This window comes from Buteo buteo, chromosome 22, assembly GCF_964188355.1.
Source record: "Buteo buteo chromosome 22, bButBut1.hap1.1, whole genome shotgun sequence".
NCBI lineage: Eukaryota > Metazoa > Chordata > Aves > Accipitriformes > Accipitridae > Buteo > Buteo buteo.
Genome location: NC_134192.1, coordinates 4,505,506 through 4,533,246, shown reverse-complemented (window position 1 = coordinate 4,533,246; position 27,741 = coordinate 4,505,506). Strand labels below are relative to the sequence as shown.

The following is a 27,741-nucleotide window of genomic DNA, read 5'->3' as shown; positions in this document are numbered from 1 at the left end:
CTCTTGCTGATGTTGACAACACCAAGATTACATTGCTTCTTACTGCTCCTCCCCCTCTTCCTACTTAACTTTCTTGCTTTCCATGTATTCCAAGAGCGGACCCTTTAGCTCTTGACATATCTCCAGCCATCCATGTGCCCAGGCACGATGTCTCCTCTGCCAGCTGGAGAGAGCAAGCATTTCATAGTTTTCTTCCTTCCGAAGATCTTGTTTTATTGTCATGTGGACACATTTGATATGGTGGATCTTTGGAACAACCATTTTCATTTTTAACACGTCAGTGCTGCATGTTCTGATCAAACCCAACAGCAGACAGCAGTCAAGTCATCGCCTCCTGAGAATCCTTATAGCTAAAAAGCCTTTGTCTGTCTCCTAACACCATGTAAGCAAATTGGCTCCTAGGATGTACCTTTGGAGAACTGTGGCTGGGGTACTAGCAAAGACGTGTTGAAAAGAAGGAAGAAATGTAAATGAACTGGAGAAATATATGCGAATGAAGGGGGGAGAGAGTGATGCTGAAAAGAAGAGAGGGTTAAGTCATGAAATTTTCATGAGAAGGCAGGCTGTGAAGGACAAGGCACAAAAAGAGAACCAAAGCTAAAGAAGAAAGGGAAAAGAATCAATGAAGAGATGTAAACCCCAGTTCTAACAGACAAACTGTCACGACAAGTAAAGAACAACAGGCAGAAGCAGATTGCATCTCACTTTTTGTACTATGCTGCTGGGAGGTCTTTGCAAAGTGGAGAAGCTTGTATGCATACATGGTGTGCTGGGTAACTGCTGGGAGGATTCCCTCTTGGAGCAGTGTGAAAAGGGTGTATCTCCTTTTTTGTATCACTTTCATCTGGAAAGAAACCAGTGCCTCAAGAATTGAAATACTATGAGGTAAGTAGAAACAATTGTGAGATGAGAGACAAATACCTGGGCAAGTTCTTTTGCAAATCACTGGTGTAGACATAGAAAGCAGGTTGGTCCTTATCTTTAGTGTTATCATCTTCCTTCCAAGTTCATCGTGAAACTTAATCATTGTACAGAGACTACTAACTTTAATCCTCATTAGGGAATAAATAAAAATAGACTGTACTCCAGATTCCCAACTCACTGAGTAATTACTTCGATTTCAGGATTTACAACAATGTAACTGCTCAGAATGTTTTCTCTCTTCTGGCATCCAAATTACTTTGTCTGTGCAAGCTTCCATGTTTGGACTTATAAATACAAAGGCATATTTTATTAAGGGATGCAAATTAAAATTTTCTCCTGTTTTTTAAAGGCCTGCTTTCAAGGCACTCGCACCCTCTCATCTGTTAGGAAGCAGCCACGTTGCCCGAGTTTTCAGAGGCTGGATATCCACCAGTGCAAACAAGAGATAGGCGTCAGTTTATTTGGAATAGCTGCCAGTGTTGTGGCAAGTAAGTCTGTGCCATTTCAGGGCCCCTGCAATAACAGATGTCACATGTTGCAGAGAGGTCACGCCAGCTTGAGGATGCAGATACAGGCTTAAGTTCAAAACATGGCAAATTTATTATTATTCAAGGGGTTATGTTATTTCACAACTCTTTTTCACAGCTAGAATTTTCCCAAAATAGCCTATCCTTATGTCTATGACTTTAGTCTAAGACGTATTAAAAAAGTAGTATACAGACTTGGGGTTATGGGTTGAAAACTTAACTAGAATTACTTATTTTGAAGTATCATCACCACATGACCACAAGTAATCCACCTGTTTTTTTAGAGGACTAGTGAATTCTTTTTTTTTTGAGTGGAGGGAGGGGGGCGGTCAGCAGAATTTACTGTTCATGTAATACCTGTTCAGAGCTTGACTGTTATGTCTACATCCTAAAATATTAGGCAAGAAGGTAGAAGTGTTGTTCATGTTAATAAATTACATTTTGTCTGTAAACTTCCATTCTCAAATGAGTAGACATTACATGCACCTATCCTAAGCCTAAAATCCTTGATCATTTAATTTGTTTTCAATTGTACTAGTGGTCCATAAAACATCCACACTGGTACACCAGTGTACCTCAGTTGACTTTGGATCTATCACTGCAAAATTCACAGAAATTTATCTGGAAGCTAATGTAGTCCATGTCAGATTTTTTGAGCTTATTGCCATTTTATACAAGCATCTAATTGCTGTAAAGAATCCCAACAAGCTGCTATAAGAAAACAATTTGAAGTAACCTGAGAGAATCGACAGAACATTGCTCTTTCTAGGATGTTATCCTCTAAACCTTCTTCCATGTAAACCAGCATGTTACCATTATAGTTCAAGTCTTCACTGGGATATAAGTGAAGTTATAATTTCTCATTGCCTGCTTTAGGATGCTGTAATATTTCTGACCTGCATATGTACAGTCTCAAAAGTCAGACAGACTTGTAAAGCAACTGACACTGAGATTTTTCACAGTAGTGGGCAGATGGTACCTACATGCAGGTGGATGGCTACAGGAGACATACTCTGACAATACAGAAATGGAACTGAGGAAGCCCCGTGCATTTTACTTCACAGACCCTTGGCAGTCTCCTGACCCTACTGTCTGAATTAGAATTGCCTTAGAATTTCTAGTTCAGAGTTTGTTTATGGCACTGGGTTCTTTTTCTTGATAGTTGTTCAAGGTTGTAAAGATCTGTCTAAAAATAAAAATTAGAACGTGTCCCTTGTGCACATTTCTGTCTCCTTTCTCAAATGAGACCAACCAGAAAGCAACTGACACTAATACTCACAGTCTTGGTTGAATATAGAACATCGCTGAATACACCAGGGCACCAGTGAGTGCTGCTCTCAGTGCACAATGGCTGTGTGATTCATTCTGGCAAAAGACTAGCATTGTAACCTGCGTTAAGTCGCTAGGAAGAGATGCTCTTTTTGTAGAACTCTCTGTGATGAGAGAAATAGAAGTATGTACTCAAGGTGTATAGAAGCCTTTGCGGATCAATGACAAAACTCCCTTGGTTCTCAACAGTCTTCAATGTCTGGGGCATCTAGTGTAAATATTGCCAAAATTCCCTTTTTATTAATCCGTCAGGCTATTGCATACTCCAGAGCCCACTTTAAATTATCATCATTGTGAATTTAAGCGTATTTTTTTCTTTTTCTGAGCTTGCTAAGATGCATACCATCACTGTCATTTTACCTTCTTGTCTTTCTGCTTGAAACCGAAAAAGAACTTGGAAGCATTTATTCTGATTCTGTACCTAAGTGCCACATAATCTTATTCCAAATATCTATGAATATAAAAATAATTCACTTTTTGAATATTTTTCCTATACTTTGCTTGAATTGTATGTGAGACACTCAAAGGTACTGTCTATTTTTAAAGATCCTTTATTACAACATGATTTCCAAGTTTCAGTAATACTATTTTATTTTGGTTTTATGGCTAGGATGTTAGACAGAGACGTAATATACTAAAAAGCTGTAGCTCTGTGTGGGATGTATGTAGCCTCTTTTAGGTAGCTTAAGAAAACATTTTGATATTCAAGAACATTCCCCCATAATGTTCTTGAAAATACCTAACATTTTGTGCAATCTGCTGAATTCCAAAAGGAAAAAATATTCTAAAATGTGTCAGACCTTTACATAAATATTCTTCTTCCCTCTCCTTTTGCTCCTTCTGTCTCAGGAATCGATGTTTTAATAATGAGCAGGAATCTTCACTAAAGACACAAGTATCATCTCTTTCTCCTTCTAGAGGGGTCTGTGTTTGATTTTTTGCAGATTCTCACCATCATTTCATCAAAGATCTACCAGATTGCAACAGATGCCTCAGCTGGAGTCCATGAGGTTGCTGGTTCTTTTGCTCTCCCAGTTGCAGAGTGCTGTGCTTGGAATGAAGTTATTTCTATTGCTGTTAATTACTATTACTAATTTTGCAGAGGTATGCAGTTGGTGTTGGGAAGCCTGAGTACTTGGCTAAGCTAGTGCTTGCCTGTGGTAAATGTAGTTTGTAAGAACAGCTTAGATGTAGTTTTGTCTCAGTACTCCAAGCTTTTTAAACTCTTATCAGTGTCCTAGCCCAGTCTGAAAGGTTTTACAAGCTTTGCAGAATAAAAAAGCTTTCAGGTCCTCATCTAAGGTGAATAAAAGTGCTCTACCTTTTGGTAGTTCTGGGACAAGACATTCTGACACCTACTATCCAGGATCTTGTTCCGTCACTGTTTTGGTGTGATCAGTACATTAAAAATGAATGCCCAGACAACTGAAAGCCACACTTGTGTCCACAATGAAAGATGGATGTATGACTATGGTAGTGACTATTTACAAATATACCTTCCAGGTTTTCATTCCTTACTCTTTGAAAACAAAGTTCCTCCATTGGTAGAAAGTAAATATATTGCACCAAATTTTGTCCTTTAGACTTTACTCTGACATGTGATGACTAAATGTTACCCTGATGTTTGACCTCAGTCACAAACCATATACTGCTTGGTAGTCTAAGAATGTTTAGCCCGTGTCTGACCTCATCAATCATTACTGGAGTGTGGAAATACCGCGATGCCGTCATCCCTAGTGCGTGGTGGGGAGCAGGCTGCGTCAGGGTGTCGTTCAGGTGCCACCTCTCGGTGAGAGGAGGAACAAGTGTGTCCAGGAAAACACAGCTGGATTTGCTTTGGCTTCCCATCTCGCTGTCTTTTCTGTGTCAGTGAATTTAAAAATCGGCGGCCTAAGTTCACTAAAAGACTTACCCTTCCTTAACTGAATGATGGAGGCATAGGTATCTGCTGTTTATTTTTGACCATGTTCCTTTACACCTTTTAAAAATCCTTGAGCTTAGTGATGTTTAATCAGATGCCATTTTTGGAGGAGTAACATTTTGGGTCACTTATTACAATAAGTCCACGTTGTTGATCCGAAACGGATTATTTAAAAAAATATCTATATAGTATACTTTAGCTTAGTTCAAAAAAGTAAGCAAATCTGTTATGAGGCATCAGCAAGCCATGGCTGCGTACAGCTGAGAGGAAAGCAGGTCATTTTCAAGGACAGGGCTATTCTGCTTGTGTGGCATACACTCTCTGCCCTAGAGTTTCATAAAACACACGTGTTTCTGATAATGGATGCTGTTAGTGGGAAGGTTTTTTGAAGAGAGTTTTCCTGTCTGTTGATTTGTCGTATGTTGTGAGCAGTTTAAGTTAACATGCTGAATATTTTCACTCATGCCATAGTCTCCTGTGCCACAAACAGTACTTACAAAGAAGTAATTAGGTGGATAATTGTCTGGCAGGTACTATCTCTGCTAACTAGATTTCCCATCCATTATGTGCTTTACTGATTCTATTATTACCCATTGGAATATACATTAAAAGCAATTTTTTCAGGATACATCTTGATCTACTTTTTTCATTACTTTCACTCCTGGTGCTTATCTCTTACAGTTCATAAACATCTATTTTGATGGGTACACTTCTGTTCTCTCAGTTCATCAGAGATATTACATGACTGTCTTCAATTTCCACATTTTCTTGTTATGCACGTTTGTATGGTGATTTCATCAACTCTCATCTTAAAGCTTGTCCGTGCTTCGAAGTTTTTCAGGTCTACCTCTCCATTTCTAAGCATTCTCCTATCACATAATGTTGCTTCATTTCCTGTTGAATATCTGCTTCACAGGAAATAACACCACAGTCCTCCCTGTTGCTCAATCCTGTAATAACGAGCTGCTTCATTCATCTAGTATTCAAATTCCACTGCTTCATGCAAAACATTCCCTAATAACATTTCTAATAAACATATTTGTTCTTTCCCCACAGCCATTACTCTCTAAGGTCACTCCCCAGCCCTGACTGTTGAAACATCTTCTATGCTTTCCGTGATCTGAAATTTCCCTCTCCCTTCTTCCCCATAGTTTGTATAAAATGTATTTGCTATCTTGTGTTCTTAGCCTGGCGATCTGACCACATCCTTCAATCTTCTCTGCCGCACAATTTGATCTGCTAAACATTACTTTCCACCTCCCCTTACTTAGGTCTCCTTAGCCCACAGTGAACCACCTTAAACTTGACCTTTTTGGAGATACTACAGGACCTGCAATTTTGACTAGAGTTGCACAGCTGCACAAAATCCCATTCAGGAACCCTGCACATTATGTAAGAAAAAATGCTCAAAACCTAAGGACAGGAACAAAATGTAACATTTTCCAGTACTTCAAACCCCATAGAGAATCACTGATGACAAATTTAACAAGCAATTGTTTGTGTCAGACAATATGACAACTATTGAGCAAACAGCTGTTGTTCCAGATGGAATATGTATGACAGCTGGTGGGTCCAGGTGCATCACTCTGGAATAAATCAACAGAGCATTGGCATGTTGGTTTATTCTCGGCTGTTTTGATGGCACTTCTACCACTTTTTTGGATGCTCTGATCTCAATCTTTAGGAAACCATTTTTTGCACAATGGTGTATTAATGTGTTGAAATTTAAACAATAGGGAGAGGATTTACAGTGATTATTAATAGATAAGAATTTAGGGGGACAGCCTATTATAATTCTGTGAGCACCTTGATTTTTTAAAACATGATTACAGCAGATACTCGCTTTTCCTGTAGTTTGTCTTTTAGATATTCTTAAGGTGTTCAGGAGCAGAGAGACCATTTTACCTATAAGTAGCTTACCTATATCTTCACTTTCCTGATTGGGACACTGTGCCATGTGCAACAATGGCTGAACCTTTATTGAGGGAATTGTCTACTTTCTGAGAACTGAACTAGGATCAGTAATAAATGCCACCTAGGTCCCTGAGTAAGTTGGATGGATTTGACTGGAGGTTTAAATGTGTAAGGTTCTACAGCCTATTACCAGTACACTGAATCATCTTATTATCTGATCTGGTTTAGTGCCTAAAAGGAAAGAATATCTCTCAGAATTCCTGCAAAATAATCTTGAAATATAAATCCAAAGGTCATCTAGGAAATCACTCATGTTTCTGACTCAGCTGGTTTGGTCATCTTCTTTCTGAAGAGAATCTTCATATCCTTAAACCTCTTCCCAAGAGAACAGCAACCTGGAGAAACAGTATTTTTAAAGATGATAATCCCTTTCCTCGCTTTTGATACAAACTCTGAAGAAATGCAGGAAAACAATTTATAAAATGTCTTAGGCCTTGGTTTTTTTCTGAATATTTACCTTTCTTGTCTGTTTGGTGATAAAATCATAAAGGTTCTTATAAATCACTCACAGCTTTTGTTGCCCCCATACTTACTACTATGTTTTTTAAATATATTCCTCATTGGCAGATTAGTACAATCATGGGAGTTAATAGTCAGATTTAGTGTTCTTTGGTGAATCAGTACTTACACTGCAGCAATGCAGAGTTTGTTATTAATAACTGTAGTGGGAATGAGAATTCATCCTACTGAGTATTTGGTAAATGCAGTAAAAATGTTGCGGGAAGATTCACATGCTTTCTGTTATAAGAGATCCATTCCAAAGGTTATAGCTTGTCAATAGAAAAATAGATTGGGCCATTATATAAAAGGTTATACACTGACCTAGCTTTGGGTCTCCATAAATAAATAGAACCTGTAAAAGAGTAGACATAAAAAGGAAATGTGTGTCTGGGCTTGCTCCTAAGCCCTTATTCTCATCTTTGGGACCAAACATCGCTGTTTTAATGGATATTCCTTAAAATGGTTGGACAGAGGGGGGGACTCGCAATCAGATCTTACATTGTACTTTTGGTCTGAGGGCTGAGAATATTCAGGAAAAAGAGGAGTAGATGGTATCCTCCATGCAAGTCTTCACTCGCAAAGATGGCAGACTTACTGTTTTGTCACTGGGGAGCAGAGATGAGTGGCAGCCTTTGTGTGACACTGATATCTGACAGTTCCAGAATCAACATGGCTATCCCACATCTACACTGACAACTTCAAAGGAAGCACAGAGCAGGGGTTGCCTTCACAGTGCCCTACCAAGGTAAAGAATTTGCATGCAAGGGGTTATCTGTTTGGAAGAATGTTCATCTTCTCCCCACTAAGTGTAGAAAGTAAGTTATTAATGCTGTTCACTGCCAGAGAGCAAATTGTTAGTGTAGCCAAAGAGAACTAGGCCACTGGCCAGAAGTGTGACAATGATTTTATGGAACCAAGACAATTCACTGGAAGTGCTTCTGCATGTCCTATGTCTTACTTCAGTAAATTTGATTGGAGGGTATATTTATAGCATAAAGGAAAACACAAATGAGAATCAGCTCATTTTGTACAGTTCCTCTTCATTACTGATGACCCTTCCTGTTAAAAGGCTTGTGAATAAGAAACTTACTGTTCAAGTAGCCATGTTTGTTTATATTTGTTTCACTGACATGTTCAATGTCTCCTTGAGTCATTTGTAGGTACAAAATAGCACAGGCTCTGATGCTAAAATTTATCCTTTGGGCTCCAAGTTGGGTCTCCTCTTGTTTCCATCTCATTATGTATGTACAAGGCTAGAAGGAATAGGGAGAGAAAAATTCCTTGTGAAAAACAAACAGAAAAATTTCAAATATTCAGGTCTATTCAAATTGATATACTCCGATGAAATCTAATGCACAGTTCCGGTTAACAGCTGCTGTAAGACCAACAGGGGGAACTCGCACCTGTTCCGTGAGTTCTCCCAAACTGACAGTAATTATTATTATTTTTATTTTAGAAAAGTGATAATTAATTTAATAAAAGCAATGATATGTTGAAATTGTAACTGGGGGAATAACCTGCACAACATAATGGAGCTATTTTAAGTTGCAATACATTTGGTACCCAAACTGCTTGATATTTTAACCTTCTCTGTATTTGTCTTTAATTTGAAATTGCTCTGATGGCTATTGATTAGTTTCATCTGAAACACAAGCATCTGTTACAAAATATTGATTTTTGCATCACCTTTTAGCCAAGTAGGTTAATTGAATGGTGCTTGGGGAAATTATTTCAGATGCAGTCTCTGTCTAATATTTGTCTTCAAAGAGCTGAGGAATTGTTTGACATTTAGCCAAGATATCTACTAAAACTGGAGCTTGAGCAATGGGGCTGTGTAACTGAGGTAGTGATTAAAGTCACATTTTGAAGAAACTTTGTTTATTCCCTGTTTAGAGAAAACAAACAAACCAAAGGCCAGATCTGGCTTCCATTAGAGTTAGTGGGAGTTTTGTAATTTTTTTAACAGTTGACTGTTGGACTACTGACATTTTAGGGAACACTCAGCACCATTGTCTGTGCAGTTTAAGTTAGCATAGAGTACTGAACTGTCATGCAAACCCACCTATATTTACAGTGGTGTTTTGTATTGTACATGCATGTGGTACTCAGGTCAAAATAGGTTTTTTTGGTTCCAGGTTTTAGTTCAAATTCAAAACCTAGTCTGGGTTTCAGTCAACACTTAGCAGACGGTATGCTTATTTACCAAGTAACAAGTGTTGGCTCATTAAAATGAGACAACATATTTCTAACACTTCACCTTCTCAAATACCGAAGGGGAAAAGAAGGCACATTTTGTCAATTGAATCCCACTGAATATTCCTAGTAGTTCTACATTTATTTGCAAAACATTCTGGAAGAGACAGTAATGTGATAAAGCTTTTTTTTTTAAATAACCCCTTTCCTAAAAAATACATTGTAAAATGTTGATGACAAACTGTAAAATAATGGATCATTGCTGCAAAATAATAACAGTCTCCCACCATCTGCTGATCTGTATATCTGTCAGGAACAATCAATATTACTGAAGCACTGAAAATATAATCAGAAAAAGAGGTGATAAGCGATTTCTGTTTCTCCTTTCCGTAGTATGTGTTTTTATATCTCTTGTCTAAATGTTCCACTGACAGCGGGTTGCCTTCCAACTATCTGTCTTCAAATATTTGTGAAGCAAAAGGTATATGAGTCACTGTTTTGTGGTGGTAATGCTTATCTCGTGTTCTATGTCCCTTAGTGGATTCTTTCGTTCAGTTGTCATTATTCTGTTGCAGTTAGTTAAGGGGTTCCAGGCATTCATACAGCCCATTTCCCTTTGGGCTTTGGCTTCGCTCTGCTCTGCCCATGCAAAGGACCACAGAAATAGACTACCAGATGAGAATGAATCTGTTTCAGTGAAGATTTCTGTTCCTTCTCTAGAGACAAAAGACCTTTGTATAGAATTAATATGTTCCACTGATTTAGTTTGTTGATTTTATTAAGCTATAAATAAAAGATATATAGAGGAAGCTTATGGAACATAAGTTAGAAAGCTATTAGGATAAGAGAAGCAGGTTGCAAAGTCCAATACAACATTTTTTCCTGTGCGATTTAACAAGTAACTCAATAGATAAAAATAGATGTATTGGCTTTGCCAATGAAAGTTGACTGTTTCACAATCAGTGTGTCATTATGTGATAGAGAAGGATAAAACAGAATCCATTTTATATCCCTGAAACAGTTTAGTTGTTTATACTTGTGGTGAGAACCTAATTAATCTACTTCAGAGTTACCTTTCATCAGTACTCTGCTATCCACATTCTCAAAGTGAAAACAGTGAGCTTGATGCTTTCCTCACATTAAGAAAATTTACCACATTCCAACATAATTGCCTTTACTAAATAATTCCTATTTAGTCTGATGCAAGATTAAAATTATCAGGTCAGTGTGTTCATCACTTAGAAGAGACCACCCTGGAATTCAGTGAGTTTATATATGCTCTCAGTGTGGATTATTTTGTAATGATGGAAAGGGTTTGTTTAGCACATGTGCCAACGAGCATCATGGTCTACAGTGAGTTAATAAGTGTACTTTTCACCATATTGATGTTATTCCATTAAAAGTATATGGTTTCTTGGGTATAAATTTACATAGAATTAGGCTTCCAGGCAGTCAGATACACTGTCAAAACAGATTTTACACATATGTAAGTATTGAAAATACCCACACCTGTCTAACTAGAAGAGCTTCCATTGTACAAACTGGAAGAGTGTTTAAAAAAACACTACAACGCTGCAACCATTTCTACTGCCTGCCTGATGTTCACAGTTTTTGCAGCTTGACTGTAAACCTCTGCAGTCAGTTTTATTGTTTCACTTCTTGACTTGCTGGCTGTGCTCCCACAGCTGCTGTAAGCTGACCTTAGTGCCTGCTGCTGCCAGAAGGGGCAGTCCTGCCCTAAGTGTATGCTTCCATCACCTTCCTTGTGCCAGTATAGGTCAGGGAAATTAACTGAAAATCAACCCAACAGCAGCATGATTTTCGGCCAGATCAGTTCTGTGATCAGTCTCAGCAAATATCTACACAATTGCAGGCAGAAAGCAAGTGATGGGAATGCAGAACTGAGGATAGCACAGGAGAAAAAATGGGACCAGAGGTTTTTGGCAGTGGGTTGCACATATGTCAAATTCAAGTGGCAGCCACAAGGTACCACTTCACAACATGGCAGGAGTTGGTATAACAGTGCGTTGGTGCTCTTCTCACCTGTCTTCCTTCCCTCCCCTTCTCATCCCAGCCATAAACTCCAGCAACTTACCTTTATTTGCCAACTATTGCTTGCAAGACCACTCTTGGATCCATTTCAGCTTGCCAAGTATATTGAGGGTAAGAAGAGGTGGCATCTTCCACCGTTTTAGTTAATTAAATTAGCTCTGTGAAAGGTGAACTTGATAGTCAGAACAGAGGGAGTAGATAACACAGAGAGCAGGGAAAGTCCCAAAGAAAGGTATGCTGCTTTCTCTGCTGCAGAGCTATTGTGCCAGCTCAAAAGATCGTAGAACCACAGTGCAGATGCTCAGACAATGCTAAATATTTTAAAGTATTCAGGGAATAGAACTAAAATATTTTCATACAAATCTGAAGGCATGTACTCTGTTAATAATCATATAGGATTTTTGTAACTCTTCCATTTATAAAAAAAACAAGCAACAAAACTCTTCACTTCCAGCTGGAAGTAAATGGTTCTTCACTGCAAAATGATTCCTTAAATGGTCCCAGGTACGTTTGGCCTGGAGAAACATTACTTAGCATTTGATTGTTGTTAAGTCATCCCACTAACCAGTTAATTGTTGTGGCCTACCTACTGATGCCCAGCATTCAAGTCTGAGCCAAATGTAAATTGAGCTCAGAATATCCTACAAGCTGACCTGAACTAACAGTTTCAGACAGCGTATAAACCATAATTCTAGCCCTGCAGGCCTTTCTCATCTGAGTCAACTTTGCTCAGTAGTTCTATTAAATCTATAATGTGAAATGGTTAGTGCTCCATCTATAGCTGATCCAAAAATTATTCATAAAGATTTATTTTTAATGAAAATTTATTTTAAACTAAATTAGACTATTCTCAAAAGATGATTCTTTCTTTTTTGAAGGGGAAATGATATTGGGGAAAAAAATCAGACACCTGAAAAGTGCAAGGAAAAAATTGCTTTTGACCAAAAACACATGAAAATTTGTTCACAAACAAAACTACCTTTTTTGTTGTTTGTGTTTCTGACTTTAAAAATGCTGTGTTCATTGAAAGTATCAATGGAAAAGGAACTCATTTTCCAGCTCCTGTTACACATAAATATCTGATACTTTGACCTGGACAAAAAGATGGGACAGCGATGGCCACTAAGTCTCACAGTACCTTTTTTTTTCAGATTCTGGTGGACCCCTAGTGCAGTTTAGAACTGGTTTAGAAGTTGTGTTGTAGCTCAGATTTTTCCTTCTAATTTTCCATAAGTTTGGGAAGCAAAGTGCTACTGCCATTTGAAATTGAAGTCCTCTTATTTTGTCTCTGAGCCTGATACAAATCTATGGTGAGATCTAGAATTGGGCTCATTTTACTAGTGCTCCAAAACAGGAGATGCTTCCCAGTATTTTATAGACAGAATTTTTCTTCAAAATGCAATCTGGCTATATAAGCGCAAGTTATGTAAAGGGAAAACTGGATGCAAGAAAGGCATTCTTCTTTCCAGGTTTTAGTGAAAACTGAGCAGTACTAGATGGAGACAGGAAAAAGGACCAGCCAAACTATTGCAGCTACAATTCTTGCAGCCCTGAGAAATGATTATGGAGTGTGCTGGTTCAGCTGCACACAAGTTAAAGAAAACCATGGTCATGTGCTGCAAGTGATGCTTGTAAAATCCTTCTCAGCTGATGTGTATGATGCAAGGCATTGTATAGGTATTTCATACTTCAGATATCTTGATAATAGCTACTTGCAACATTTGCAAGTCCTGTTTTGTTTATACAGGACACAGCTGGGAGCTGATACTATGCTGTTAAGTGATACAATATACTGCTGAAGCCATCACCAAAATTTCAGTCTAAAATTTTGAGATAAAAGGACAAGGGCAAACAGAACTACCTTACAAGCCTTAAAGGTGAGACTATAGGCTCCCTCCCTCTAGTATATAAATATGCCTGTGTGCACATATACACGCTTCAGCTATCAGCTTGTTACATTTAACTGTCGTGGAGTCCACTGTAATACAAATGTTTACCTAGGTTTTACTTACATATGGCCAGATTTTCATATGGGCCCAAATACTGTTTCATTACCTAATGAAATGGATAGGATTTTAAAGTTTCTTTAACTAGCAGCTGTGGTGACACTTTGAACTGACCTGTTCTGAAAATTTATCTCCACTTGGGAGTGCTTTGACATGGATTAAAATAGGACAGTTATTTGTATTTGATCTCACCATATCCCAGTGGGTCAGTGGAACAGTTATCACTTATTTTTATATATATATATATATCAAGCCCTGTTTTTCTTTAAAAAACAAGAGGGTATTTATCAGGATAAGAGTCATTACATTTCTCCAGTTCTGGTATGACAGGAATTTGAGGTGTAATGGTGCACAGTCCAGAGTCCCCATGGGATTGTAACAAACACAGGTTCTGCCTGGGTCTATCCAGAGTAACACGCCTTTTATATTGAGAATGAACTGGCCAAAACAGGCCTTCTTAAGCCCACTGTAGTTTAATAAATCCAAACTCCACCTTTAGCAGTATTTTTGTATCCGGCATATAGGTCAAAGTGTCAATGTGCGGAGCACCTGAGACCTACTCCCAGTTCTCATTAAAAGGAACAGACCAAATCTTTGAGTTCTCATGCAGCCCTTGCTCAGGCAAAACCTTCAAACACTGAGTCATGATCCAACTTCACAGGCATCACATTAATGAGAACCTGTCTGGATTTGGCTAGTGTCGGTTGCTTCCTTTGTTTTAGGAGACAGTTCCTTAAACTTCTATACATCTAGGTGACAATACTACACATTTTGGTAACTTTAACAAAAATTGAGAATACTCAAGTTTCACAAGAACCAATCACTATTCAAGAAGATTCATGGTCTTAGAGAAGAGCATATATGACCTATATGACTGCACAAGAGCCTTTAAAGGTACTGCTTTAGCAGTTTGAAAGCTGAAGTGTTATGTGAATCAGTGACCTTGAAGGAATTCTTCTAGTAAACATCACTATAGCTGATAGATCTTTGAACTGTTAATTGGACATTGCTAACAAGGGTGCTGTATGCAGCATGCGATCAGTGAAGGCTGATAAACCTAATAATAAGAGAGTGAACCTACCAGTTTAATTTTAATCACTGACATAGGCTGTGGATCATTTCTTTGGTCTCTATTCAGTAGAGTAGCTACTGAAATTTGCAAGAACCTTGCCTTCTGCTGCCTCCTGGACTTGCCCTTCAGTGTTGTGTACAACATTGCAGTGAGATTTTGAACCTGCAGCATTCAAGCGTGTTATGATTTCAGTAATGTTACATATATTCTGAATCAATAAATTAAAAAGCATAGTAGTTTGTTGGGTTCTTTTAATATAGGATATTCTATTTGAAATCTGTCAGTGTTAATTATGGAACCTCAAAGGGGAATAAATTATAAACCCTTGAAAATTACAAATGCATTAATGTAAGTCCAGCAAGATTATTTGCAAAACTAAGGACTATTCATTTTATCAAGGGTAATCAGGACCTATAGACCTCATTTTAGTCTGTTACTGAAGTCATTACAGAAATATCAGAGTCTTTTGTGACACAGTACAAGGTTAGTTTGAAAAGTGGCCTAGCAATATGCAGTCTGGCTTCATTTTTGTGTAGATACTAATGCAAGTGTACATAATTGTCATGTGAGGATTCTATGGGAAAGGTGTGAACTCTTTTCATCTTGTTGGAGATTGAATTCTACTTTCATTCAATGTGGTCATTATTTGCCCAGCGTCAAAATAATTCTCAATAAAAATCTATGCATTTTGTCAGTGATTCTGAAATTATCCAGTGCTTTGCTATCAATTTTAATTGATTTTAATTGATCAGCTGATGAAAACAAAAGAAAATCTGGCCTAACCCAGATGGCTGAATGCATTTCTGAAAGCTTAATACATTTTTACTTATCATTAGTTATGATATTTTGAGTAAATTTGACTGAAGTTATAAAGCAGTTACTTCTAAGAATTACTTCCTATCTCCATACAGATATGGAAATAGGTCATCTTATTTGCCATTTAATTGTGATTACAATTTTAATTCATTGTTCTTAGTATCGGCTCTTTGGGAAGATTTCCAGCAACTGATAGTTTTAAAGGTTAGCATTATTGATTATAGAATCAAAAATACCCCATATATCTAAGTTCATCTCACAGGTGTAAAAGCTGATCCCAGCTATTTCAACAAATCTACACTTTTTGCCTCTGATCTGTTCTGCAAGATCTAAACTAACTCAAAATTTCCCTTCCATATGGTAAGTGGGTGTAGTAGAGCTGCATATTCTAGGAACCATCTTCAGAAATAAAGGTATTTTAATGAGTCATCTTGATGTAAGCTGCTTGAACTCTGCATGGGAGTTCACTGTCATTGCTGCCGAGTCCTTATGGCATTTCTATCTTATACGTTCCTTCTGGAATAGAAAGGGCTGGGGAGCGTGGGTAAGTTGGCTTGAGGTATTAGAGATAAAGGCTGAGAAACTGTTAGGAATATCTGGGCTTTTGAAAAGAAATTATGAGTCGCACTTGGTTGTTACTTGAACTAAATCCAAATGCATATTTAGGGAATATTTGGACAGTATACAGTATGGCTATAATTTGTTCAACACAGAGTGGAAATTCTGTCTGCTCATACTACTCTTAAGACTTAAATACCCAAATTAGAGGCTTGCTCAAGGGAAAGCAACTGAAGGAGTCTTGCAGAAAATCTTTGATATGTTTCAGATGGAGTCCTTTGTTTCCTCTGTAAATGATACTTTCTAAGTAAAGAAAATGAATTTTAAGAGAATCAGATTTAGGTTAGGGTTCTGGAAGTCTAATTTTGCTGAATCAGCAAAACTGCCAGCAAAATGCTAGCAAGATTCCTACTAGCTGGGATAGGTAAAGGAGTGAGAAAAGGTAAGCAGAGAGTCTCATTATTCCACTAACGTCATCTGGAATGGTACTTGGAGTTGTACATTTAAATAAACTGTTTCATATAAAAACTACTTAAATGCTTCCAAATATGATAATTCTAGAATCATGGATTAGCAAAATCTGAAATTTTAAGGAAACTACTTAGTGGAAGAAGAATAGTTCACTAGCAAGGCTCTTTACCGCCATGATTCTTGTCTCTTTTGAAGAACTAGTATTTGTGAAGAATAACTTCTCATTAAAGAACTATGTTGAGTCTACTCTAATGTGTCGTGTTTATCCAAGAACCTGCCAATTTTGTTCTTTAGTATAACTTCTACCAATTTGTGTAGGACAGACATCAGATTTACAAGTCCATCTTGGAGCTTTTTTAGAAAGTTGGCCTCCAATTTGCCACCTTCCATTCTTTCCATTCCTTCCATTCCTTGAGGACAGATCCTATTGTAAATTACAGATTACATACCATAGTTAGTATGTCCTTTAGGAGCATATAACCTGGCATATAACTTGTCACTATTTGTTTTATGGATTTGTTCTAACACCTTTTGTACTGACATTCCACTTCATGACAGATCCTCCATTTAATTCTCTTTTAAGAAAGGCTTTAATATACGATACTTTGTAAACTACTTCCTGTTGATCAAAGACATGACAAGCTTGTTTAGCTTTCTACTCCAGCCTTGTCTTCTTTTGGTACGCACTGACCACTTGTTGGCCTTACAGATTTTCTGGCAAGATTCTTGCTTTCAGTATGCTTGAAAAAGGATTTAATTCATAGTGTTTCTGCCCTTGTAAAATGTTTCTCAGGACTATTTTTGATTTGCCTTACTTCCTTTTTAAATCTTACTAGTCAAACTCTATGGGTTTTTTTCTCCATTTTGAAACAACTTAATTTTTTTGAGGATGTCTCTCTACTTCTAATTCTCTACCTTGGCCTGTTATTAAGCATTCTGGACTTTTTTTGTCTTTTGTAAAGCATGTCTGCTAAGTGGTATGCATTTGTTCTGAGCATCCCATATTTCTGATGTCTTTAAGCAGTTTCCACACCACCTGCAAATAATTTACATTTCTTGCTGCTCTTACTTTTTTAATTAAATACTGGGGTGGTGGTTTTCTTTTTTTTTTTTTTTTAAATCTCTGTTTTTCCCAGGAGTTTAGACCTGAATACATTTTGGCCACTGTTGTGAGCCACTGAGTGCCTCTTTCACAGTAATATTTTGAGCCAGGTCTTGCATACTGCTTGGTGTTAAGGAAGAGTTTTTCTTGTTGTTTTCCCCAATTAGCTGATCCCAACAAGAAGTTATTATTCTAAAATGATATCCAAAATTTTGTGTCATCTTCAGAAGTAGCCGAGAATCAACTTCACATCCATGTTTTCAATTTGCCTTCCATTTGACATGTTACTTCACTGAATAATGACTGGTGCTAAGGCAAACAGGCAACAGGCATAGAGAATCATCAAATTATCTACCTTCCTAATTTCCAGTGGAGAGTCTGCGCTGAGTCCTGCTGAGAAGCGTTCTTCTGATTAACTGTTGCCAAAGAAACTTTAATGATCCCACTGTGTCAAGCATTTCTAAATAAAAAATATATAATCTGTAGAGAAAAATCCTGACCTGACAGAAAGAAGGCTTGTGATCTAATTAGCTACTTCAGTTTCTACTATTTCTGAATTTATTCTCTACACATTACTTCTTTTGTTGGAGCAGCCATTAATATATGAGAGTTGAGGAATTTTTTTCCTCAGATCCCTATCTTAATGCATTTGAAAGATACAAAGAACTTTGCACAATCTGCCAGCAACAAGGCTTGTGCTAAGCCTGCTGCTCTTCCAGATTTCAGAGATGCATGTGAGTAAATGAAAAGGTAATGCTTTTACAGATACTTACGTCATTTCTATTTTTTTGTCCAGATTGTTCACAGTCTGTGTCATAACACAAATGTAATTCCTTTGGTCCACTAGGATTTAGAGTCGTCATTTCCTACAAATTTGATTTATAGAAAAGGAATATGACACTACCTTTTTAGACACATTGTCATCAATATGATGAAAATAAACATGAAATAGATAATGGACATACCAGATGGGAGTGATTCTTTTTTAATTTTACACCGATATATCTCAGAATGGAGTACAGATGTTTATATGATGAAGGTAAAAGATTAGAATTGCAGTTTTCAGTTCTGCAATTGTCTCCCTTTGTGACCTTGAACAAATCATATATAATTTCAGTGCCTTGCTTTTTTATTTGGAAATCGATGATAGCTCTTCTTTATGTAAGAGAGGTTTTATGAAGTACTTTTATTAATTTGAGGCAAATAGATGATATGGTGATGTAGTGACACTTGGGATTTCAAAGGGGAGGATGCTTTGAACTTTTGTATTAAGCAATCTTCATTGAGCAGTTGTTAATTCAGCAGGATACGCTCTTTCATAGCGATACAGCTCCTACATGACAAATTAGTATACAGCTGACACGGCTGGATGTGATCCACTATACTAAAGGGCACAGCCTCAGATGCCCAGACCCAAACTCAATCTTCTCCCAGCAGCCCTGTCACAGATGCACCTTTCCATTCCTGGAGTATTTGTCACCTTCGGGATACGATTTCTTCCCGGTCAGCTCCACATCATCTTTAGTAATTAATTACAGACCTCTTGAGTCTTGTCAGGTCTTTTGCTGTTATTCACTGCATGATGAAGATTTAACCAGCCAGCTTTACGACTCAGCTTGTTCCAGGAAAACAGCGCACGTTTCCTTCGTGCCCTTGCCTGGCTCCCTCCCCGCGGCGGGAGCGCAGGCCTGGGTGCATCCTGCCCTGCCGGCACAGCAGCCAGGGACCTCGGCAAGTCTCTGCCGTGAGTGGCGGCAACCACGGGGAGAAAAGGTGCATGGAGGAAAAGCACAGAGATCTAAAACGTATGTAAAATCAGGGGCACAGGGCTTACGCACTGACCTCTTTTTACATCCATGGTCTTCCAGACACAGCGTACGGTACCTGTGACCGTGTTCTCTGTGATAGCAAGTTGCACTTGTGCTATCAAGTGAGTAACTAACGTGTGCGATTTTCCACTCCAGTTATTGGCCAGGGTATGTGAGGCATCTTTATGCTTGTTTGCATTTGCAAATTAACGTATAGATCATTTAAATACCATTAACCACTTGTAGCAAAGCGCGTAAGACGTCTTGAACATTTTGACAACTCTGGAAGATGTTGAAGTACCCAAACTCAGCGGGTTTATATTCATAAAAAATACTGATTCATTATTTCGTATAGCTGGAGGGCACTGCAGAGAGGCCGTGTGATGCCCCTGTACTTCTCTGGGGACGAGGTCAGTGCCGCCTCACGACACTGCTATTACTGATACAAGAAGTAGGAAGACAATCACCACATTCGTTAGCGTTGAGTGCCACAGCGGAGCCGCGGCAGTCCTGGAGCTACCGTCAGACCTTCGCAGTGACCAAACACCTGCTGTTTCTCGAAGCAGGAGGAAGAAACGCCCTTCTCTGGAGACTGCTTCCCACCAGCCCCCCTCACAGACGGCTGGGCACCCACCGACGGCCCACCCGCGCTCTACAAACGCTACAAAAACGACGCCTTTGGCTTCCCTCTCCTCGCCCGAGCGCGGCTCGTTCTCAGACCAAACCCCACCGACTGCGAGGAACCCGGCCCCGCTGTAGAACGCTGACCCCCGGCCCGTCCTCCCCCACCTCAGCCCGGCGGCGGGGCGCGGCGGAAGCTTTTCGGCGCGGCGCCGCTGGGCGGCCGGAAGTGGCGGACCCGAGCGCGGGGCACATCCGGCGCCTGCCCGCGCGCTTCGCCTCCCTTCCCCATGGCCGCCTCTGTGGTGAGTCCCCGCGGCGCCGGGCCGGGCCGGGGAGAGCTGGGGTCGGGGCCGCCGCTCGGAGGCTGCGGAGGTGCTGAAACCGCGGGGAAGGTCGCCGGGGGTGCCAGGAGGTGTCCCGGCTGCGGGTGGGAGCGGGGAGGGAGGGAAGCCTCTCAGTGCGGGGGGGGGGGGCGGTGCGTGGCTCCTTCCCACCGGCCCCTCAGCCGCTGGGCGCTCCCGGGGCAGAGCCGGTGTCCGTATGTCTTCGGCGGGTTCCCCGCCGTTCCAGCTTCGCTTCCAGCGGCCGCAGCATCCTTGTACAGGGGCCTGAGGGCAGGCAGTGGTTTGTGTGATGAGCCACCGTGTTTTGGAGAGGCCGTGTGGATCAGCTAACTTCTTGGAACTGTCGTCAGAGTCCTCAAGGGCTTTTTTTTTTTTTTTTTTTTAGGTTTGTTGGTTGGGTTTTTAAGTTGTGGCTTTCCTGTTAAACACTAGGGAGAAAGATTCCCGAGTGAGGTGATTAGACATTGGAACAGGAGCCCGAAGGAACTGTGAAATCTCCATCCTCGGAGATGTTCAAAACGTGGCTGGAGATAGGACCCTGAGCGGTCAGATCTACCTTTGACATTAGATCAGACTTTGAAGTTGGCTCTGCTCTGAGCTTGGATGTGGACCAGGTGGCTTCCAGAAGTTTCCTCCAGCCTAAATTGTTCTCAGGATTTAAAAATGTATTCTGGGCTTTGGTTATAAAGAACTTGCCCAGAGTATCAAAATTAACAAAGCTTATCTTCCATTTGACTTGTATTGCAGGTACCCTAACAGCTCATTCCAGTCTCCTGGTGTTTCTCTAATGCTCTCCCTCGCAGCCATTCTGTGTGTTTGGCAGCTAAATGGCAATATGTTTGGCTGCTGTTTAGAAAGTTTACGTGTGCAACTGTGTGCTGGTTGGGAGGTAACAGCCATCTACCCTAAATAACATAACAGGCTGAGTTATAATCACTGTTCCCTTAGTGGAAGGTTCAATACTCTTTGTCTCCTGGTGCCAAAAAGTTTCTCTTGGCCCTTGCTGGAATACAGCGTCTTTAAGACTACTTGGTCATATTTGTTTGGAATTGGTCTGTGGGTTCAGAAATTGCTGGAGAAGATAGGAAGGTGAAGAGCAGGCTCATGTCCTTACAGAGGGAGATCAAAAGAATAGTATGCAGTAACATGAGAGTATTTGTTTTTGTGGAGTAAGCAGGGATTATTTGATAGGCTGGTAAGTATTTTGCAGTATGGAGCTTTCTCTGAATAGAAGTGTTTCTTGTGGTAATGCTAGAGGAATTCATGGTAGTTCTGGTTTATATTCATTAAAGGCTGTCAAGAAAATGTAAGTAGTTAAATTGTGAAGTACTGATTGAGTTGCAGATATTGAGAATATAACGCTGAAATAGAATAATGATAAATGATAATATTTTAAACAAAATATCATAACAGAACCAAATGCAGTTTTGTAGATGTATGGGCAGCAGAATCACTGCTTTCCAGGATGTCACAGTTCAGGGTCTGTAAGAGGTCAAGGGCCAAACACCTAAACAAACTGACCAAATAACCAAAAGAGATCACAGTGCGGTAGTGTGACAACAAAGGCTGTTACCTTTGGATGAATAAAATAGAGAGATGTAAGAAAAATAATGAGCTGTGAGGAGAAGTGTTTTGTTTTTACCAAAAATATAGTGTGGATATAGCAGTGGAGTGATTGATACTGGAATACATCCAACGTGTGTGCGTGTTCTCATTTTTATATCTATATATTATTAAATTTTATATATGTATATATAAATGTGTTTTTAAAAATGAGACTATGGTGGCAGTGTGATGGAGTTCTTGATAGTTTTCAGAAATATGTTGAATAAATCGTGTTTCTTAACTTTATTTCAGAACAGCCATCACAGCAACAAATATTTCAGTGAATACTCGCATGTTCACACCACTTGGAGCCAGCTGTCACCAGTTTTTCAATGTAAATATTTACAATTTAAATACAATAAGTTTATCAGCATTCAAAATGAATCCTAAACCAGTCACCTTGCTAAAAGCTGGTACCTCCTGCAAGTAGGAAAGGAGTTTGGAACCAATTTCAATGTTACATGACATCATCTTTCAGTGAGGATGGAGAAGACCAAACAGAGTGATTTATTGGAGAAATTTTGTAGATGGCTAGGTTGCATAAAATTGCCTAACTTAAGTATTTGGTATGATTTCTTCTCTCCAGGATTTCAAAACCTATGTGGATCAAGCTTGTAGAGCTGCGGATGAATTTGTCAATATCTATTATGAGACAATGGATAAAAGAAGAAGGGTACGTAGATTTTTTTGACAATAGTTAGAACTGTCTCGTACATTTCTTGCTTGTTTTTCTAACTAGTGTCAGCCTTGAAAGCACCTGAAGGTTGTTTACCATGTATTGTATTGGCCAGATTGAGACCTCTGTTCCTCTTAGACTGCCCTGTAGAGGATTCCTTACGTTACTGTGTAGCATTGTTGTAAAAGGGGCCCTTTTAGAAAGTGCCTTAGACTTCTTCATGATAATAGTTCAGTTTGTGTCCAACTGTGTTTTACAGGTACAGGATTTGGTCCATACAGGCAGATAAAACTTGCTTTATTTGTGTCTGAGGTCAGGATTTAGCTTATTTTTTTCCAAACTTTTTTTATTAGCAGTGATTACTTCTGTTTCTGGGAGTCTTCAGGAGTGCCTGAGGATAAAATGGAAACAGCTCTATCTGGCTCTGAAAGTCTTCATGGACCACATTGATGTGGTATCATGTAATAGATTTGTGCACCAAAAGAGAGCTGTGGAGACTCTTCTTTGGAATTTTAAATGTGTTATAACTGTAATTTAATAATTTTAGATTATGAGAAAATATCAGGAGTTGCATGTTACTTCATAGTCACTTTGCAAAGTAGGTTAGGCAGAGATGTTTCAACAGCCTGAAGGAGAGTTAGGCAGTTACTTAACTGTTACAGCTTATGAAACATTTGGGAAGTTCTGGTCTGCTGCTGCAGATAACTGTCCTTTTTAAGTTTCTACTGTTCCTGGTATTGTCTTCTGGTTTTGGCTGTGTTTTTTTTTTTTACCTGAAATTATCCTTTTCTGAAATAATGTGTTGTGTGCACACACACCCCTGAAAAAAAAAAAATCAGCAATAAACTTTCTGCAAAGTTAGCACTATCCTTTTGTTAGCAGCTGGTTCAGTTCTATCATTAGCTGTGTTGAAAGAATCTCATCAGTATTTAAATTTGGAGGCATATGAGTCACTATGCAACTTATAAAAGAGAATATGTTCAGTTATTTTTAATTCTTGGTCAGGAGCACTAATTGTTATAAGGAGCTAATATTTCAGGAGGGCATTTTATCTGTCACAGTAACAGAAGAAATCAATAATTCACAACATAAGGATTTAAAGAATGTTGGTTTGTGTGTTGTCCATTGTATGTGCTTACACATTTTCCCCAAATATGTATATTCATAATCACTCAGGCTTTAACAAGACTTTATTTGGACAAAGCAACGTTAGTTTGGAATGGTAATGCAGTGTCCGGGCAAGAAGAACTGAATAAATTTTTTGAAATGTTGCCATCTAGTGAATTCCAGGTTAATATGTTGGACTGCCAGCCCGTTCATGGTAAGATTGTATTACAATTTACTTATTTATTTTTCAGTCTTTTTGTAACTGTTGAAAGTGAACTGCAATTATAATACTTCTTAATACTTCTTTTGGAACAAGCTTAGAGAAAATACTGAGGGTTGAAATGTCAAGTTGTGCGTAAGTAAAGCACAAATCAAGAGGTGCAGCGACTCCACGCTTTCTCATGTCTGGGAAAATATTTTAAGGACTTTTTTCTTAAGATAGTATTCAAATGTGATGTATTTTTATGTATTGAAAAAGTCTGGCTTATCAGGTTATGTTGTCCTTGACAATCTCTAAGTCAAGAGACCTCTACTGTAGACTCTGATACTGACCTGCAGTGTAATGTGGAACAAATCATTAACCTGTATGTACTTTGATTTCTCTACATCTAGAATAGAAGTTAAGTTCTTCAGATTTCTGATTAACAATTGCTAATGAAAGGCTTACATAATTGAGAAGTTAATAAATTCCCTTCTAACAGATATTTTGGGAGTCTGAGGAAAAAGCCTGTGGTCAAGGATGCTTGCTTTGCTCTGCTGTGAAAAAGATATAATCTCTGATAGCAGGGGAAAAAAGTGTATGCAACTTGCTAAATATAAATATATATATGTATATCTCAAATAACGAGAGCTTATTCTAAGCAAAAACTCGGGTGTTCATTATAGTGCTCTAAAATGAACAACATGAGATGAAAATAGAAAAACCATTAAAAAGCAGTGTTGGTGAGCAAATACACCATTGTCTGTATAGAAATGGTGCAACAAAACTGTACTTTTCATGGGTGTGTAACAAATTGTTAGCCTATAACTAGTATAATCAGAATTGAATGAAACTTCTGTGTATGTTTCCTACTTCTTTACCTGTTAGCCTTTGTTCGAGTTGTTTTCTTTGTACTTTTTCTCCTTGTGAAGAGCAAGCTACTCAAGGCCAGACAACAGTCCTCGTGGTGACAAGTGGGACAGTAAAATTTGATGGTGACAAGCAGCGCTACTTCAATCAGAACTTCTTGCTGACAGCACAAGCCACACCTACCAACACAGTGTGGAAGATCGCCAGTGACTGTTTCCGCTTTCAGGACTGGGCCAGTTAGTGAGGATTGGCTACGGGAAGTGACCTCTCTCATTCGACATGTTGAAGTTAGCTGTACGGACAGCCATTCTCCACGTATGGGAAACGCTAACTCTTCGTGTTGCAGCTGTGATTCTGGAAAGTCTGCAGACGTTTTGGAGTCGATCCCAATGACCATGGGTTTAGTAGTAAACAATCATAAAACGTGAGAGGTTGCTTGTGTTAGCTGAACGTAATAAAATGCTCAAGGTGGTGAGGTGTGTTGGAATCATTCCTAAAATGCCTTACAAGCAGCTATGCTGCCACTTCCAGACTTCTTGTGTGTAATGCTGAAACTCTACTATTTGAACACAAAATCCTCTTAATGTACAATTCTGACCAAACGTGTAATTTTTTCAACTTGAAAAGATCTGATTTTACAGTAGCATCTTCCCTCTTTTGGAGAAGATGCTTGTGGCATGTAGATAGAGTTCTTAAAGCTACCTACTCTTGGTTGTAAGAGGCTAGGAAGGATTGACAATGATTTCTACTGTTTGTGAAAGTAGCAAATACAGCTCCTCAGTGTGTAATCTCTCAAATAATCCATTGGAAAGCTAATGTTACCGTCTCTGATATGAAAGGACTAAATAGTCTCATCAGGTTTCCTTTTGGCTTAAGCTTCTCAGCCTTTGGTTGTAGTTAATTTGCATTGATCCATACGTAGGACATGCTGAATGATTCAGAGCTGCTGTGCCAACAATTCTTGTCTCATGCACCTGAAGGACTTCAAACTGATTATTTTTCTTTTGAAGTCTTACAGTGTAAGAACTAGGTCAGTTACATTGTTTCTGTTTGCTTTAACTGTAATTTCTGTTGCCATGCAGTTTGGACTATTTTTCCCATATTTAGTCTGCAGGTTTTGATTCTCTACTGTCTTTTCAGGAAACACTATAGTAAAAAAGTGGCACTGAAAACGTGCATTACTGTGAAGCCTTCAATTTTTCTTGTCAGTACTGTTATTCAGAACAGGTGCTTTGATTATTTTCAACTTAGAAGAACAGCTCTGAACATGAATACCATCCTCTCATGCAGATTTTTGCTGTAGTTTTCATGTTCTTTTTAAATATTGCCTTTAATGATTCTGGGGGTTTTGTGTGTCTTTAAATTTGCAGTTTAAAGCTTTCAGCTGCTTTAAAATAGTTTTCAAGACTGCAGGTTAAGACTGTCCATCTTAACGTGGGAACTTAAGAGTAAATCTGAATAGCAGATTTGTTTCAAAGTGGTACATTTATTTGAAGCTGAGTAAAAAAATACATCAAAGTTTTGCTATATATGTGAGAGTACAGTTGCTTGTAACTGAAAATACATGAGGGGAACTTGTAATGCTGATCTTAATATGTGTTGCAATGACAGCAGCAACCTGAATACAAAACCAGTTACGACTGCAGCTTACTTGTTTTTATGACTTAAATCAGGAAAACTGTGAAAATGAACAATGTCTAACTTGTGTAAAACATCTTAAAAAATCTGTAGTTTGCGATATAATCCCACAAATAATGGGATGTTTAAGTGGAATGAGTAATTTTATTTCTTTTTAAGGCACTCTAGTCTTTACATCAGTAAGTTAGAATTAGTAACCTGTCTCTATTCAGAAGCTGTTTATGTTCTGAACTATTGTGTAACTGTTTTTCAGCCTGAAGAATATGAATTCCTGCAAAACAATGCAAGAAGTCCAGAATTTTTGAAAACTGTAACTACATTGTTATTTCTGTATGTAGTGGAGTCGCTCTCTTTAATTACTGTTTGTTCTTAACAGAATGTGTGAGGTTCATATATTTGTATTTCTTCTAGAAGTTTGAAAAGAAAACTTAACCCTAAATTTGCCTGTTAACTGATACATCATTGTTGAATTGTGACAGTGGCATGGTGTGCTTTTCTGTTTTTTTTAATTTGCTGTTGATGATGTAAGTAGTGTTACAGATCTGCTTTACATACACAAAACAGGTGTCGACTTTTGAAATGTCGTAATGGGTGCAACTGTAGCATTTGCTTGTTGAACTTTGAAGGCAGTCACCAGAAGACACACTTTTATCTGTACCCAATAAGCTTTTCCTGGAAATAAATACTTACCAGGTATTTTTATTCAAGTTTTAATTTGTATAGTAGTTTTTAAGCTTTTTCTAGGCAGATTGGGAGATTTAGAATATATGAGGCAATGTTTCAAGCAGATGTTATTCTTCTCAGTTATTTTCATGTTATTCAAATGCAGGCTGCTTTTAAATCTGACTTCTGCAATTAATATTAAAAAACCCCAACCAAACAAAAAAAAGCCACCACTACCTGGAACACTACTTGGGAAGCTTACTATCTGGCCTAGCTGGACAAACCCAGTTTAAACTCTTACTTAGTAAGATGTGTGGTTGGAATTGGACTTGGCGTGCATACAGGGTTTTTTTGAGAGAAATTAGCAGAAGAGAACCTACAGTGGTTTTTATTCTGTTCAGTACAAAACCATCCAGCTGGTTTAGTGTTCCTTGTAGCTGATTCTGCTCTAATATCTGAAATTTACAACGGGTGTCTATAAAGTGAACATATTTATGCTCTAAGCTGTAAATGGGAGTTAATACTACCATTTTTTGCTGTTTGATACCAAGTTACTAATGTACAACTGGTCGGTGAAGCAAAGCCAGCTGAAGAGCTAAGCACTTCCACATACTAAATTGTGGCTCCTGAAGACTTGATAGATCTTCTGGTTTGTGTATATTCCCTGTATTGTCTTTCTTAGTCACTGTGTTTATGTTGCTTTGTTCTTTTGGCATACTACAGTTAAATTGACTTAAAATACTTGTGCTGTTCCTTGGTCT

General features: G+C 38.6%; 1 protein-coding gene across 5 annotated transcripts in view; it reads left to right on the top strand.

The window, feature by feature from the left end:
- NXT2 (nuclear transport factor 2 like export factor 2) overlaps positions 1-26,749 on the top strand; it is a 66,057-nt gene extending 39,308 nt beyond the window's left edge. The window contains exons 1-5 of one of the 5 annotated variants that reach the window (XM_075054499.1): positions 20,165-20,180; positions 22,080-22,161; positions 22,414-22,500; positions 23,680-23,824; positions 24,742-26,749. In XM_075054499.1, coding sequence (XP_074910600.1) covers positions 22,120-22,161; positions 22,414-22,500; positions 23,680-23,824; positions 24,742-24,920 — 453 coding nt within the window. In that variant the 5' untranslated portion in view covers positions 20,165-20,180; positions 22,080-22,119 and the 3' untranslated portion in view covers positions 24,921-26,749. Of the gene's footprint in view, positions 1-20,092; positions 20,251-22,079; positions 22,162-22,387; positions 22,501-23,679; positions 23,825-24,741 lie in introns of those variants that run through there. The other 4 variants (XM_075054501.1, XM_075054503.1, XM_075054502.1 and 1 more) reach the window with 4 other exon arrangements.
- The last annotated feature ends 992 nt before the right edge of the window (positions 26,750-27,741 follow it).